General features: G+C 39.0%; 2 protein-coding genes across 2 annotated transcripts in view; both read left to right on the top strand.

Moving 5' to 3' along the window:
- Positions 1-1,618: 1,618 nt before the first annotated feature.
- The window catches only part of nedd4a (NEDD4 E3 ubiquitin protein ligase a), a 30,519-nt gene continuing 14,230 nt past the window's right edge, over positions 1,619-17,907 (top strand). Inside the window, exons 1-5 of the mRNA XM_040125202.1 lie at positions 1,619-1,951; positions 4,907-4,980; positions 6,327-6,405; positions 6,508-6,546; positions 6,813-6,866. Coding sequence (XP_039981136.1) covers positions 1,907-1,951; positions 4,907-4,980; positions 6,327-6,405; positions 6,508-6,546; positions 6,813-6,866 — 291 coding nt within the window. The 5' untranslated portion in view covers positions 1,619-1,906. The remainder of the gene's footprint in view (positions 1,952-4,906; positions 4,981-6,326; positions 6,406-6,507; positions 6,547-6,812; positions 6,867-17,907) is intronic.
- Positions 14,657-16,428, top strand: LOC120788929 (E3 ubiquitin-protein ligase NEDD4-like). The gene has a single exon (XM_040125215.1). It carries the CDS (start codon positions 15,014-15,016, stop codon positions 16,370-16,372), a length of 1,359 nt encoding a protein of 452 aa, XP_039981149.1. The 5' UTR covers positions 14,657-15,013; the 3' UTR covers positions 16,373-16,428.

Genomic DNA, 17,907 nt, shown 5'->3' with positions numbered 1-17,907 from the left:
GCTGGACACCAGCTCCTGCCATCTAGTTAAAGAAACGTCAACTCTTTGTTGTTTGTTCACCAGCACCATGCTCTGTCGGAGCAAAACCCCCTGTTTGATTAATGACAGCCCAAGTTGCCTCTGCCCTTTTCTGACCAACTACTGTTTATGTTTCTCCAGACCTCCTGTGTTGGAGCCAGAGGTATGGCAGCACAAGATTAGTTACAGTAGCAGCTTGCCAGACATGGCGAGACCATTACTGAGACTGATTTTGACTCTGATGTAAGTGTTTGTCAGTGGAAGAAAGATATCCTGAAAAGAGATCCTGTACAGCACTTGCGATTAAAGTACCCAGGCAACTATATAAAATGATTCTATGGATTAAAAAATGTTAGCGCAGAGGTACTACCAGCAAAATATACCTTAAGTATCATCAATAGAAGTACTTATATTCAGAATGACTCCTTAAATCCCTAGTATATATAAATTGTTGGATTATTATTACTGTCACATGGATGTGTGAGTATCATTTTCATGTTGTAGCTGGTTTAGGTGGAGCTAATTCAACTCCTTTAACACTGTTGGGTGGGTTAATTTATAACATGACAGCATATGTTATAAGTTTATCATGTTCTGAATGAAGATTTTTAACCCCACATCTAAAGTGCAAATGTGTGACAAACTAACTTCGAGTCAAAGGTCCAATTACCAGCTTTTCTGAGCTTCCAACCTCTTGTAAAAAAAAAAATACCTCAAAATTATATTCAAGTACAGCCTTTGAGTAAACGTAGGAGTTATTTTCTAACCACTGTGCATTGGTGTACAGGTGCTGGAATACTAGAATGACAAACTATAAACTACTATGAATTTAAATTGTGCTTTCAATAACATAATTGCATTTCACTACACAAATTGCTTGTGTGTGTCAGCGATAAGCCTTTGAATCCTTCACCTGAACTGATTCGGTTGGTGTCACCACTCCTGGGTTGAACAGGCTGCAGACTGTGGTGAAATGTAAATTCATTGATTTGGCAAAGTGGCTAATTGAGACATCATGGGGTCTGCGGCCGCGGGACTGTAGACAGGACCCGGGGCTGCCATCGGTCTAACTTCCACACTCCCACGGAGGAGACGTGGAAAGCCCTGGGGACCGGATGGACGCCGGAGTCTCGCCTGTCAGGGGCGGCAGCCGAGACCCCTCAGCCCACCGACGCACGGCTGTCGGTGGGGGGCTTAGCACCAGGTGGCGCCGCTACGCCTCAAACTCGTGGTGTGTCCCTGGGGGCTCGAGTCCTGTCTGATGCGGGACTGATTCGGCCTTTGCGGGTCTGTGCGGTGCCGGTGCCGGGTCCCCTGGCAGGAGGGGCTCAGGCATGATCCGGAGCCAGAGCTTTGAAAAGTTCTCAGTGAGAGTCAGTGGCCTTCTCTTTCCTTTTCTTTTGTTCTTTCTTTCTTCTGTATCAAAACAAATCACATCATTTTGCTGAAAACCTTATAAGCCTCTAGTTAAGTAGGATCTTGAATGCAGGACTCTTATTTGCTCCGGAGTACTTTCCCACTGTGGTGTTAGTGCGATTACTACAATAAAGGGTGTGAATACATCTCTCACCACTGGTTTTCCTCTGGGTTTCCTTGGGCGGTAGCAGCGTCAGGGCGAAGGGAACAAGAGGAGGAGGGAACAGGAGGAGGAGGAGGAGGAAGGAGAAGAAGAAGAGGAGGAGGAGGAGGATGGATACAGTGAGCAAGGACGGTGTCACAGTTGACCACTGGGTCAGGTTCACGTTATCTAACAGCCTAACGCTACTCACACAGAGGGAATAATAGCGGCGGAGTAGTAACTACACCACCAGAAGAGACTACTACTGTTGGCCGGACCACTATCTTGTTGTTGTTGTTGCTCTCTGGGAGGAAGAAGGGCGAGGATATTATGGCCACACTTTGCCCACAGATCCGAGGACTCCAGGCAGATGAGGTAAACCAACGCTCCGATCACTTTTTTTTTTCCCCAGCCGTTAATGAGGCTGCTCATGTGACCCCGTCGTTAGCCAGATGGCTAACTAGTTATCGCTAACCGCAGCTAGCCAAACACCGACAAAACCGTCGTGGCTTGGTATTTAGTTAGCCAGCTAACTAAATACCAGCTTAACTTGCGACATTGGGAGTTTTTTCCTAGCTAAAGTGTGCTACTTTTTGATAGAAAATCGATGTAATCGATCAGCTGTAACTTCTTCGCAGCTAATGCTATCCGTGACTTGTGAATTAGAGAGCCCCAGCTGTGCACCCCCTCAACCAGGAAACCCAACAGGCTCCTGAGCAGTAACCGCCTCTCTGTTGGCCATTTCCCGTCCTCAACGCTCGCACGCACGCACACACACGCAGACATGCATACACACATACACGTACACACTGAATATGTTGTTAATAATTTATATTGTCAGTCCTCTTGGACCAGATAACAATGTTACAAGGGCCTATAGTGTCCCTACTGCCAAGCCAGGAAGATGATTGCGAAATCTCAGGGTGATTCACCAACTTGACAGCAGAAGCATAAATGAGACTGGTTATGATGGGAAATGTGCAGAAGTGCCAAGCACTGTCAGGATGTTACATCAGAGTGCAGTGTAAGCTTTGATTGTTCTGGGGGGCTTGTGTGCCCAGCATGCATGTGGTAGTGATTCATTTGAAGGACATATTTCTGCCATTCCTGAGCTGTGTTTTTTTACATTATATCCACAGAAGCGCCATGCTATATCAACACTAGGGCTGCAACTAGAGCAAATTGGTTAATTAATTGATTAGTTGATCAACAAAAAAAAAATAATTGCCTACTGTTTTTGATAATAATGATAATAATCGTTTTAGTCATTTTTTTTTTCAAGCAAAATGCCAAATATTTGCTCTTTCTAGCTTCTCACGTATGAGGATTTGATGCTTCTCTTTGTCACACATGATAATAAACTGAATGTCTTTGAAGTTGGACTGTTGTTCAGACAAACCAATGCAAAGATGCCACGTTGGTCTGTGGAACATTATAATGGAAATTTGTTCACTATTCTCTGGTATTTTCTTGACCAAACAATCAAGCGAAAATATAAACGATCATTGACATCTTTGTTATTTTTTCAGTCTATATAATATCAACAAGCACTGAAAAGCGCCTGATGATAAATCGATTATCAAAATAGATGCCATTTAGCTTTCCTTAGATGGACTTATTGACTTATCGTTGCAGCTCTAATCAACACAAAACAATATACAGTATCTACTAAACTTTCACTAACCACATTCAGATTATTACCAGGAACTATCACTGTATATTGATAAAATTAGAATATGGTCCTACTTTTTAGTTTTAGTTCAGTTTCTAGTTAAGAATTTAGTTACACATTTATGTGCATAAGTATCTGCATAGTGACACAATTTTTGTAATTTTGCCTCGTTACACCATCACGAAGGATTTGAAATAAAGTCATCAAGATGTGATTGAAGTGTAGATTTTAAGCTTTAATTCAAGGGGTTCAATGAAAATATTGTATTAACCCTTTATGAATTACAGCCATTTTTATACAGTCCCTCATTTTCAGAGGCTCAAAAGTAATTGGACGATTTACTGAAAATCAGTTTCATGGCCAGGTGTGACCTGTTCCCTCATTGTTTCATGACTATTGAGCAGATAAAAAGTGTTGAATTTGCATTTGGTAGCTGTTCATGGGAACTCTAAATATGTGGTCCAAAGAGGTGTCAATGCAAATGAAGGAGACCGTCATGAGGCTTAAAAAACTAAACAAACCTATTAGAAAGATGACAGAAACTTTAGAAGTGGCTAAATCAACAATTTAGTACATTCTTAAAAAGAAGAAATTAAATGATGAGCTCAACGACATCAAAAGGCCTGGAAGACTACAGAAGACAACTAAAGTGGATGGTCATAGAATTCTTTCCTTGGTGGAGAAAAAAAACTCTTCAAAACATCTAGCTGGGTCAAGAACACTTTGGAGGAGGTAGGCGTATCATTGTCAAAGTCCACAATCAAGAGACGCCTTCATGAATGTAAATACAGAAAGTTTTCCACAAGGTGCAAACCACTGGTAACACTCAAGAACAGAAAAGCCAGATTAGACGCTGCCAGAAAACCTCTAAAAAAGCCTGCCCAGTTCTGGAACAAGGTTCTTTGGACAGATGAAACCAAGATTAACTTGTACCAGAATGATGGGAAGAGATGAGTATGGAGAAGGAAAGGAATGGCTCACAATCGAAAGCATACCACATCGTCTGTCAAACATGGTGGAGGCAGTGTTATGGCATGGACCTGTATGGCTGCCAGTTGAACTGGGTCACTGGTGTTTATTGATGATGTGACTTCTGATAAAAGTAGCAGGATGAATTCTAAAGTTTGTGGCCAGAAAGACCCACAAACAAGCCGCAACTGAAGGCAAAGCTTCTCAAAGGAGGAAACTCAGCATTTGGTGATGTCCATGGGTTCCAGACTTCAGGCAATCATTGACTGCAAAGGATTTTATTCCAAGTATTAAAAATAACCCTTATATTTATAATAATGTTGGTTTGTCCAATTACCTTTTAGCCTCTGAAAATGAGGGTCTATGTATAAAAATGGCTGTAATTTGGCGTAAAATGGTTAATGCAATATTTTTGCTAAGTCCCTTGAGGTAAAACTGAAAGTCTACACTTCACATCTTCAAATCACATCTTGATGGCTTTGTTTCAGATCCATTTTGGTGATGTACAGAGGCAAACTTACGTAAATTGTGTCACTGTCCAAATACTTGTGAAGCTAACTGTATAGATTTTTATTATGTAATTTTCTTCCATCTTCCTTGATGAGTGTCAGTGTGTTGTTTGGTTAGTGATTTTTATGTTCATAAACTCATTATGTATGTATGTATGTATGTATATTTATTTATTTCAGGATGAATCCAGACTCCTAAAAGTGAAAGTCATAGCTGGAATTGGACTGGCCAAAAAAGATATTCTTGGAGCCAGGTAAGTTGGAGAAACTTAACGCTTACTAGTATTGTATATCTTTTAATTAGGGCTGCAACTAACTATTTGTTTGTTTGTTTGTTTGTTTGTTTGTTTGATAGTCTTAGTCATTAATTTTGAAAAAACAATTGTTGATGATAAATTTTGTAGGTCATGCCATGCTGTGTTTATCATTGTCAGTAAAATCAACATCACCTTCTCCCTGTGCATATGTAGTGGCCTTTCTTCAATCTTTAGTAAAGCTGGACAATCAGAACTTGCTAAAATTGCATCCTCTAAACTGCTACACAGAGTGTAGTTCTGTAATCTTAGCAAAAAAGACAAATTTAAACTCCCCGTTATTAATGTTAATTATATTTCTACAGATGTCTGGTTCTTGTTAAGTTTTTATTTATTTTAAATTCTAGTTTGAGTATCTCAGAAGTGTTGGGGGTTTAAAGGCTCAGAATAATTTTTTTTACTGTTTTCGCAACATTCGCAACAGCAGTTGCAATTAAAAGAAAAGAAAATCCTTAATTCTAAAAAAAAAAAAAAAAAAGGAATCAAAATCAATAGCGCCACAAATGAAATGCACCATCAGCCTAAACAGGAATCTGAATATAAAGACACTGGCACCTCCTCTACGAGCAGGAATTGGTAATAAATGCTTAATAGGTTAGTCTACAGCATAGTGTCAACTTGTTGGGCAATTGTACCATTTAAAAAAAAAAAAAAAAATGCTAAAAACAGTTCTCCAAATTTGCAGTTTATTATTTTAGTTCTACTTTTAGTTTTCTTTGAAATTCTCGATTAAAAGCCATTTAAAAAACCTCCTTATAACCTCAAATCACAATCTAATTAAGAGTTTATGAAAAGTTGATTTTGTTGGTTGTTCCCTTTATGTGTACTGTTTGTTCAATCGTTCATGTTACAACCAAAATTGCTGTAATAGTATCAATCTAACACTATTCACTAAATGCATTTCAAATGGCACAAGATTGCTGCAGGCCTAACATGGCATTGAGTCTAGGTAATGGATAATGTGATGTCATTGATGGATGTGGTTTTAATACATGTTGCAATGCCTCAAACCATTATAAAATAGCGATTGGAGTCAGCTTTGTGTTGAGCATAGAGTAGCTGGGACCATTATCTTAATGTTTCTCAGGTCTGAATGCAGTGTCTGATCTGATCAGACGATGATGTAAAGTGTTTTTCTTCCCTTAGACATAAAGTAGAGACTCGTGGCAGATGAACCACACAAACCACTAATACACAGAGAGTAGAAAGTGGACATCAAAGTTGAAATCTTTCTAGATGTATCTACACCATACCCGAATCTAAATATGTGTCTCTTTTTCTTGCAGTGATCCATATACAAGACTGTCCCTCTATGACCCCGTCAGTGGAGAAATCACAAGTCTTCAGACTAAAACAATAAAAAAGGTAAGTGAATGTCTGCATTTGCAGTTAAACTTGTTTTATATGTGGACTTGTGGATATTTTATTTTGGTTTAATTTTTATTTCCCATCTCATGTTACTTGAAGACACTAGACCCAAAATGGAATGAAGAATTCTTTTTCAGCGTAAGTGAAACTTAAAGTAAATAACAATAAATATTTTAAAATGCATTTATCTCTTGTGTTGTGTGAATATTAACCCTTATGTGTAGTTTATGTTTTAGGAGATCATTTGTGGCATTTCATAGCAGGAACCTGGGTTAATTTACTATGTACTTGATCATATTTAACCATGAAATCCTAAAAGTCATGTTGTTGGCTGTGTCAACCATGGCTCGATGTTGAACCCAGTACTTCTGCGTTTTGGCTTTATAGTCTATGTTATGTTTTAGGTTAATCCTAGGAAGCATCGTCTGCTGTTGGAGGTGTTTGATGAGAACCGCCTGGTAAGTTATTTGGTTAAATTCAACCTTTTTGAGTATAATTTTGATTATACTGAAAACTTAATGTTGTAGCTTGTTTTGTTGGCCTTTTTTTCCTCTGAATTGCTCAAGTTCTGTCTTTTTTTTTCTTTCCTTTTTTTACTTCACAAAAAGCTGGATACCATGAACGCTGCAACTAATGATACTGTTATCAATCAATCTGCAGCTTAATATTTTTAGATAAATCGTTTTATTGTAGAACATGTCAGAAAATAGTAAGAAACGCTGGTTTCTGTAGCCCAGAAGATGTTTTGTTCAACCAGGAGTGTAATAAAAAAGATTCTCTGATTTATTGTCTTCACATAAGACAGAGAATAGCTGCAAATCCTCACACACACACACACACACACACACACACACACACACACACACACACATATACGTATATATATGTACACACACACACACACACACACACATATATACACATATATAATATACATTTTTTTTTTGCTTGAAAAATGACAAACCATTAATAATTTCTCAAAATAGTTGTGCACAATTTTCTATCGACTATTTCATTAATCAACTAATTGTTGCAGCTCTAGATCAAATACAAATATGGTTCATGTCTGTTTCCTAATGTACGTGAACAAATCCAGAAATATTCTTAAAAGGCGGATAACCTTAAGGTTAACCTGGATAACCTGGCTCTGTAGACTGGCTTGTAAACATGTCTGATAATGACAGAAGTAGTAGAAATCAGACCTTCTTCGCCATGGCGGGACATATCTTAGTTGATAGTTTTAATGGTGATAATAGTCTCACAAAGGTGTAGAAATTTAAAGTCAGATGTGCAGATGTTGTGCAGAGTGGCTTTCATCAAATTACAGCTGCAAACAAATATTTTAATATAAAATCATAGTCTTTTTTCGTACCCTAATGTGTGTATACCATAAAACACCGTGACTGCCAAACAAGGGAAAGTGTCACATTTCTGTAGATAAGGGTATCCTCCAGTCAGTGCAAGGTCAACTTTGGTTTGTCTGTCTGTCAAAGATACAACCGCCCCTATTTTGCCATGATATGTGTGATATTGTTGGAAAACTGAAATACTCTATTATTCAGAGCTGTAAATATGGGCCAATCTGGCTGCCTTCAGGACATCCTAATGCCTGTCGCTTACACATGTAGATTGACATTAAAAGAGTAGTATATCACATTGGGTGCCGATGTACTGTAGATGATAGAGATATTATGTGTAGAGATAGGTTGAGAATTAGTTTCTGTTATGACACAAAGGCATAGGGTTCCTGTGTGTAATACCAGCATGGTAAGCACCTGAGCAGCCAGACCACAGTGACAGCACCACCACTGTCTGAGACTTGCTTCTAACTGAGCTACCTGTATGTAATACAGACACATTTTGGGCCATCCATGACAGCCCCAAAGTCCCAAGTTTAACCACACTAAATATTACCTCACTCCCTACAGGCATTTTGAATATGGGTTAATGAAATTTAGTGAATGATTTTCGCATTTTCATTTCACACACACACACACACACACACACACACACACACACAAACAGAAAGAGCGGGCTCCAAAAGTGGTGTGTGTGTGTGTGTGTGTCTGTGTGTGTGTGTGTGTGTGCGCGTGTGTTCGCATTTTCTGTGATCAAGTTTTCTTTTGAGCTATTTTGTAGTCTTTTGTGTTTTTAGTAGTTTTTAGGTTATAATGAATTTATTGTATGCTAATGTGCTCAAAACTGTAGGGAGGTGTGCTCAACTGAACAAGAGGTCTAAATAATTGTGGTCAGGCAAACAAGCAAAAATAGTTCAAAGAGGAGGGAGCACAATCAGTGCTGAATTTATTCCATAAGCTGATGTTTTGGGACTGGTGTTTTTCTTTTACGAGCTCTGCAGTTAAAATGTGTTTGGGGATGTTTTTCAACCTGTCGTACTGGTAAAGTCTTCGTAAGGGATTATAACAAGAAGCAGCAAATTATGTTCTCAGAAGAGACAAGTCAGAGCACAGCTATGTGTCAGACATACATTTGTAACCATTTGTTTTTAAAGACCCAATTATTTAAGCACAATATGTCACATTTCTAAGAGGTTCTGCACAGAACAAACAATGCGGTGATTCGAAAACAAAGTCATGTGATTGTTTTTTTCCCAACTCTCTCAGCTGTTAAGTTTCTTATCATTGTCATTGTAGTTTTTTGTTTCTTTGAGATTCTGTTTTCTTCTTGGTTAATTTATAAAGGAGCGTGTACAGGATTGAAGAGTTGCGCTTTGACCTGTTCCACAAGATTTAGCTCTGGTTCGATTTTCATCTACAGTCCCCCTCAGTAGATCCCAATAAAAAAATGAATTGAAATGTAGTCCACACATAAACAGCACATGTACATATAGTCAGAATAAAATTAACTCCTTCTTCACTGTGTTTGTTAGTTTTAGTTTGGCTGAATGTTTCTAGAACTTGTCATGACAACATAGGTTTACAGTCACATGGTAAAAGAAACCCGGGCGTGACTCACCGATGTCTTCCTCTTCATGCTTCAGGTTGATTTTGTGGTAAATTGGAGGGTGTGCCAGCCATGGAGTGTGTTTCTTTGTATGTGTGTCACCGCTGACACAGAGAAATGTACAGAGAAGGAAGGAAACATGTTCACTTTTGTCTTGCTAGCAGCATTGTCTGAGAATGAAACTGGCTGGATTGGCCCTCTTCCTTATAAGATATGAAATGTGCTGTTCATTGTATAATTGATGGTCACAAATGATAAATCCTACCAATTTTTGTGATCCACTATTTGACCTCTCACCAAGTGTCATTATGAGTTTTTCTCAACCAACACTTTGTTTCATGACGATATACGCTGCCGGTCAGAAGTTTAAGAACACCTCGTTTTTTCCAGTTTTTACTGAAGTAGAGCTGTATGTTGCTGTCAGAATGGTGAGGAAAATGTAATTGACAAAGGAAGACAGACTGGTTGGTCAGGGCTTCATCCTACAGCAAGATAATGACCCAAAACATTAGAAGGACAGAACTAGACGGTGGCTTCACTTGGTGGAAGACGAGCACAGTGTCCAGACTTAAACCCCATCGAGCTGGTTTGGGGAGAACTGGACAGAAAAAGTGAAAGTACTTGTATACCTGCAAGTGCAACACATTTGTAGGAACTTGACAGTGTTGGGGCAAGCTTTCCCAAAAATGTTTCATTTCCATTTTAGAATGAACATCACAAGTGTGTTTGGTTGCTGAATGAGTCAAAAATTTTATTTAAATTTAGGATTTAAGATTCCATGATTCTTTTATTTAAACATATTTATTCTTTATTTGTTCTGTCCTTTAATTTCAGAGTTCACTGACACATTCACTACGTAAATTTTAGTAACAACTGGAAAAATTGAGGAGTTCTAAATCTTTTGACCAGTAGTGTATCTTGAAAATTAATGGTAGTGCTCGATGGAATTTCTCATTTATATTCTTTTTTTTTTTTTGATAACCCCATGGTTCTTCCTCTAACACCACAACGATGTCAGATGATGTCGGGACCATAAAATAAGGATTTTATCAACACAGTGAGGCAGCTCCAGAATCCCTACTAGTTAACATGTAGTGTTCCTGGGCCGCAATTAAATCACTACTTCAGTTGTCTGACAACAAAAACAGGAAAAAAAAAGGCTGCATTAAAACAATATATAGGTGAAAGAGAGAGCAGGACGAGAATGAACAAGTTCGTCACAGGCTGACACTTGGCAGAGCAACCGACTGTGTGTAGCCCCGTCAGTGGAGAAAAGTTAAGTAGATAACTTTCTGTAGTCTCCCTTACTTTTCCTGTAATCACATATTTTAAATGTCAATATAGACAGGGAAAACACTGTATATGATAAAGAGCTGTTGTGCAACCAACTACACAAACAGATTCAGGAGGAAGGTTTTACAGACTGCTGGAGTCTAAAGGGAATAGAAGAAATTGTGTTTTGCAAACCAAACACTGCTTTCTGTTTATTTTTTAAAAGAAAAGAAAAAGAAAAAGTAAAGAAAAAAAAGACCTGGTCCAGACTTATGCTGGTGGTCAGACCTGTCCTCAGACTGCCAGAATATCCTCTGAATTACAGGTGATTGTGATCAGGCTGCTAAATCCTGCTTTAAAATAGGATTAGGCATATACATATCTTCAGGCTTTGTTCAGTGTAATGATATTTAGATGTATTCTTCAGCTATGCGGTTAGCTAAACACGCTTCCAATAAAGGTTGTAGACACTGGAATGCCTTTTGAAATTTTTACTGTTTTCACATTTGTGAAAATGTGAAAACAGTAGAGGACAAAAAATTCAGCTATAGTGATCACAAATCAGAAAACGATGAGATACCATAAACAAGAGTTAGACCACAAGTATGGTAAAATGAATCAGAACAGTAACAAGGAAACCGGACTCATGTAAGTATAGACCAGGTGCCAAATTAGTTACATTTTGCTTCATTTCAGGAAGAAACAAAGTGAAACACCAGTGAAGGATCAAGATTAATATTACCCTTAGGAAGCCATAGGAAGTACAACACCCATAGGAAGTACAACACAGTAATTAATCTAGTAAACATACTTAATCTAGTAAACATACATATGTAGTCCACAAAAGTAAAAGTAAATAGAGTCAAATTTTTAACGGTTATCCCAACAATAATTCCACACTTAGTTACTGAGAATGATGCATTAGCAAACGCATTAGCTCCAGATAGCTAGTAGCGGCTAACTTGGTTAGCAGTAAGCTGATTATGGAAAAATTCAATTCTACCAAATCACAAAACAGCTGTAATACAGTACGTGCAGATAATGCTCCAATAAGGTCATGTGGGGAGTAGATAAAGGAGTCTTGTCAATATTTGCTTTGAAAGAGATCTGACAAAACACTAGAGGTGTGTCCAAAATCACCCCCTCGTTCACTCATTCACTTCTTTCTATATAATAAACACTATAGTTTACACTGTAGTGAGCAGTAAATTGAGACTCGGACATTTAGTTATTGTCATCATTTTGCGTCATCACTTACGGCTTTTTAGTCACACATCATCGTCTATAAAAAGCATAGTGTTACATTGTGAGATTGTTACATAGTCTACATGCCATGGACACTACTTTTTTCGTCCCATTACTGTATAGTGGAAAAATTCAAACAGTCAGAATAGAGTTGCAACGTAGGAGGAATTATTTGAGGTGCTCCTGGTTCTGGAAGTAAAAGTCCCTTTTCTTTTTTTCAGTTGGAGCACTTCTCCGGCTTAGATCAGCGTGAAACTCTCTCAGTTAAATAACCAGTCGAAATGATCAACAACTACTTTACAAAATATCGGGTTCTTTGATTAAAAAGTTCAAGGTACAAGCTTGTGTACGTAAAAGTTACGGGGGAGAATTTAACTACGACTCCAGTGGTGTATTTCGGCAAGAAACATCCAATCGAGTAGAAGACGGATAGATGGATAGATAAATAAGTATAAGTATAAATAAAGTTTAAAAATAAATAGAAAAGAATACAAAAAAATATACCCATAGCTATACTATGTTCTGAATATACACTGTACAACAAACTAAAGATTATGCTGTTGAGAACTGATTTTACAATCAGTTTACTTTTAATTTGCTGGGTCAGTTTTAACAACAACTCCAGTGACATAGCGTTTTGGATTACCTAGCATTTTGATTTGCCAAAGGCTCATGGGTATTGTAGTATTTAGAACCATCCACCATTCCAAAATTACAAACAAAACATGATTTCTCAAAAACAAAATTGAAACTGGTGGACATAACACAAACCTGTAGGTTCGTAATAAATTATTTAACTGGGAGAGTCCTCTTTGTCTATGTTAGGTAACACTGAGGACATCATAAAGTGGAAAATTTTAAAATGGGAATACAGAATAGGGAAAACACCACTCGCACTTCGGAACTCAAATAAAATGGCGGACGGTAAATGTAGTGCATTATCTGGTAAATAGAGATTTCGGACACAGTCTGCATGTAACAATGTCAGTTAAACTGCCATAGACCTGTGTCTGTATTGGTTGCTGCTAGCAACACAGTGTTAAACTGAAACCAACTGCTAATAACAGGATACGTATGTACATATAATGTTGGGAAACTCAATTATTTCTTGCTACAGTTCAGTATCCATAGAGAGTTGTCTGTCTTGTACTGTGTACAGATCATTATCAATTCAGATAGCCATTTACTTTTTCAAGATGGTCTTTTGTAGGGGTGGGCAATACCACAAAATTTGGTCTCAGTCCATTTCCAAGTAATACCAGGGCCATCATCACTGATATCAATATATCAATATTGATAGTTATTATTGATAAAAGCAGCTTATGTACTATCATGTAAGCGAGAGAAATCTGTCATGATTTCTGAGCTGAATAGATCATTAATAAGCTGCTTCTGGATATAGTTTAATTACAACAAAACATGAGGCATCTGTTAATCATTTAATCACATGCATGTTTAAACACAAGACAGTTTTTAATAGTAAATAATCAATAATAACACATACACTTACAACTTGTTAGCCTCTTTACATGTGTACCTGCTGATTGACAGAGCCATCCCCTGTCTTTCATGTCCAATCCCTACTCTAACCCCACCCAACTGACACAGTTTGCAATGACATTCAAACACGTTCTCTAAAGAGTGTATTAAATATAGCCTGTCCTTCAGTGTTTCTTTTGGGCAGAGTGTTCATTTGGGTGCCAACCTCATGTCTATATTACAGGCAGCTTTGCCTTATTATTGGCATATTACAGCATACTGTATGACTAGGCATAACTCTGTAGTGTGCGTCACCAATCTTATCTTATGTCTTACACACCACCATCAGTTAAACCTGCTTTTGGCCAGATGAGTGATTAATGTCCAGTCACGAGGTTCCCTGGCAATTTGTCATATTGGTTTAAAAAAGAAGCAAATGAGGTCCAGTGCAGAAGTGATGTGTCCTTTGGTGAATCATGTTTTTATCCTGGATGTTTCTCTTACTATTAAACATTATAATGAAGCTGATTTGGATACAGAGTAATGTCCTGAAATAGATCAGCCTGGCTCACAATAGGTTGCCATTAATAAACAGGACTGTCAACAGCCATGGAGAGGAAATCAGACCAGCACTGACTGTTACATGAGGTGTCATATAACAGGTGTCATGTCACTGTCAAAGCAGTCACAGTTCTTTCTCATTTTACCTTCTTTTTCGATAGTAAGGGATATGGTGTGTTAAACAGCTATTTCTCTCTACGGGACATGTAACAAAGTTTCTGTCACTAAAAAGCAAAAAAAAAAAAAAAAAGAGGAAAAAAAGCATTTTATGGCTTTAGTTGTACCTTTGCATGAACTAAGTTTGATGACTTTTGCATTTTACAATCAGTCACCTACATATTTTAACAGGCTATGGAGGTTTTATTGTGTTACGCTATTTTCCAACCCAGTCCTTAGTTTGATTCAGAATTATGTTGAAAGTCATTTCCTTTCATTTCCTGTAATTCAATACCAGTGGGTAAAAATATTTATGGGGGCACAGAGCAGCAGAAACTTCAGAAGCAGAGCTGCAGCAGGAAGTAGAGTCATGAGTGAGTGGCCTGAGGCAGATGTAATCGTTTGCCAGAGCTTCAGTCTAAGATGTAAACGTAAAGAGCTACCATATTGTTGTTGTTTTGTTTTTTTTTCAAAGGGGTAAACAGGAGTGAGGCAGCTCGAAGAGACATAAGGTTTTATTTATTAAACTGACTGGAACTCAGATTGTACAGTTAACTAGCAGCTGAGCTAAAGCTAATAAGCAAATCAACAGTGGAAACTCTGTCCTTTTAGGTTTTAGTGTAATTTTGTTTTCTGTACAGGATTTAAGCTCCCTAAAGGGGCTAACCTCTGGCAATGCTCTAGTTTCAAAGGTCGTATGTTTGGGTCATGTCTCCAAACACAACCACTGAGCTCCTCTGACTAAAAGCTGAGATCAGCCTGGAGAGGAATGTAAGTTGTCACTAGAGCTATTTTGGCAATGTACAGCCGCTAATGATTGTGATCACAGAGCCGGGCTCGGAGCAGTTGCTTTGCTTGACTTTTTTCCTACCACCAAGTTTGATCATGCAGCTCTCACTGGCGCTGCAGGGATTAGAGAGTTAAACGAATGGCACGTCGGCTCCGCTTGCATTTTGCGTCAAGGAGAAGCAACACTGACCCTCTGTCAGACAGCCTTAGCAGTCATGGTGCGGAGAGTGGAGTCGGTGTGTCAGCTCGTAGCCCCGCAGAGAGTCTGGCGCACAGTTCTGTACACTTGAAGGTGACTCCTCTGTCACCAGACTATGGTAATTTACATCGGTACTCTTCAGTATTGATGCCCAGGGTTAACATTGGAGGATGTAATAAGAAGAGCATTCTGCAGATCTCGCTGCAGCCCTGTGGTAAACTCAGTGGTGAGCTGGATGGCAGTATAGAGGATGGAGACCAGGGAGTTAGTGAAGGAGGAGCGGGTACTGGCTCTGACGGAGGCTCATGCAGCAGCAGCATGGCCAGCGATGCCGGGTACTGTAGCAGCAACAGCATCTTTGAGCCAGAGGCTCCAGAAAAGCACAGGACCACCCAGGACAGGAGTTTACATTGCTGCAAGTCCAAGGTCCCGCTGAGACGGTGCTCCTCCTTGGTTATATTTCCGAAGAGCCCCTGCAGCACCCCACCTGCTTCCCCAGTAAGTCCGGTGGCTTTACCTGCTCTCCCACCAGCGAGTGGGTCTCATCAGTCATCTCTTCAGACACCTGCCAGTGAATTCCCACAAGATGATGAGGAAGCGACTTGCGAAGGGTCCACCACCACGGCAGCAAGTGGCCATCGTCTCCTAAAAGGAAGCTGTTCAGCAGAGTTCAGGGACACTAAACACATGGTGCAATTCAATATTCCTTTACAAGATGAACCAAAATGTAAAATGGAGGACAGGTGTAAAGTAATGGAACTGTCATCAACTCCAGACAGAACGAATCGTCACTCTAGCAGTGTGCTGCTGCACTTTGCCCACCAGAAACCAATAATGTCCGGGAAGGAAGCCACAACTACAGCTACAGTCAATGTGGAATATCCTGAGGCTCCTAACCCAGCCGCACACCCTGAGGGTGAACATGAACCTCACAAGAAACTGTATCGTAGTACCTCTGCTTGCTTGTTCTCCTCAACTAAACCATCAGAGAAAAACCATAAGGTCTGTTCATATGGAAAAAGCCAGGAAAGGGCTGAGGAAAACCCCTGTCATCGTACCATACAAAGGAGCTTTTCCCTGGAGGTGCCCTACCCTAACACTGGAATTTCATGTCACGTTTCGAATCCAAAACTCAGTAGCCCCTGCTCCCCACATGTGTACATTCATTTGTCTTCTGGCTGCCCAGCTAAGTTGCCAAGCTCTGTTACTAATGTAAGCACAAGCCACAAAGGGAATAATACACCAATGAGCCCAGGTCAAAACACCAAGGTGAGTTTTAAGTTTTTTAATTGGAATTAATTGATGCTCCCTGACAATCAGGAATGCGCCAGAATGCCTGAAACTTAACAATGACCTTTTTTTTTTTTTTTAAATATACACGACACATAAAGGCCCTATGGAGGAACAAGGTGGAGTCACATATAATGTTGTTTAACTGGTTCAAGTAGATTCCGTACTGCTTTGGTTTGACTGTTCAGACGACGCCACTTGACTGTCATGAATAATGCAAATAATAAATCATTGATGTAGGCTCTATGCTAAATTTTGAATCTTCGGCTTAGATATTTTTCAATATTGATTAATATGCTGTGATAATGCTGCTCTCCTTCACTGCTATCTCCATTCAAATCCTTAAAGCTCTGTTTACACAGGGTCAGCCATTAGCTCACCACAAGCTAGAGCGACTTTTAGTAACCGAGAAGATCGACCACAGCCAAATCATGCAATTAACAAGCAAGCCCAATGTGGACAAATACTCAGAGATATTCAGTTACATTACAGTAAATCCATTTGTATATTGGTTTCCAAGAAAAGCCTGAATGAGGAGAAAAAGTTGCCCGTCTTTCATCTTGTAAGTCTGTTCATCTGTTGGTGTGTTAACTCATTCTTGACTTTAGAATAGTTCTCCATTTTTTATTATTCTGTTAGCGCTATGAGTAATCGTCTTAAGTATTTACCCGAGCTAATTTTAGTGGTGAGAAAAGCAGTGCCCCTTGCTGATATAAATAAAGAAGCCTCTGAAATATTCCTCCTGACTCCAGATAGTCTGGTGGTCTGTAGCACTGCCCAGTCCCGTGGATTCAAATTTAACAGCATGATACTAGAGCAGCGCACAGTCATGCCAGCCATCTGTGGACATTGTGTGTGTGTGTGTGTGTGTGTGTGTGTGTGTGTGTGTGTGTGTGTGTGTGTGTGTGTGTGTGTGTGTGTGTGTGTGTGTGTGTGTGTGTTGGGGGTAATATAATTTAGGCAGGACAGGAGCCTGAGCCTTTCCCAGTAAAAGGGTGGTGTGTTCCCTTCCCTTTGGGTCCCCCTGCCTGGCAGTGTTTTTGAAATATCAGGTGTCAGCCTCTCCCCTGCATTTAGCAGGTTGTCAAGTAAGAAGGTCTCCTCCAGTAATTAGCCAGTCCACTTACTTTTTAAATATCTAAATTTGCATTTGTAAATCTATATTATTGTTTTCATCCTTTAAAATGCCCCTAAAATATCACTGGTGACTGATGTAAGCAAGTATCATGTATGTTGCACTTGTATTTTGCACTTTAACTTTCATGTTCATACTCCTTCATGCATATTTATTCAAGTGTCACATCACACATTTACTACTTAGAAGTCTGGATCAAATACTACACACCTTTGTTTACATTTGGACCATGTGCATTCACAGTGGAGCAACAACAGTGTAATTCACAATCTTAAGGTGACTCTTATCAAAAAGTACATCATAATTCAAATAACTAGGAAATTTCTAAAAACATATAAAGGTCTTAAGTATTTCTCTTATTCTACAAATTAAAGCATTTTTTAAAAAGTACTGATTTTATTTACTTAAT

This window comes from Xiphias gladius, chromosome 1 (genome assembly GCF_016859285.1).
Source record: "Xiphias gladius isolate SHS-SW01 ecotype Sanya breed wild chromosome 1, ASM1685928v1, whole genome shotgun sequence".
Classification (NCBI taxonomy): Eukaryota; Metazoa; Chordata; class Actinopteri; order Istiophoriformes; family Xiphiidae; genus Xiphias; species Xiphias gladius.
Note: the sequence above shows the minus strand (reverse complement) of the source record. Positions and strands in the feature narration are given on the sequence as shown.

Coding starts and splice junctions, on each gene's coding strand:
- LOC120788929 (XM_040125215.1), top strand. CDS start 15,014: ATGGCACGTCGGCTCCGCTTGCATTTTGCGTCAAGGAGAAGCAACACT.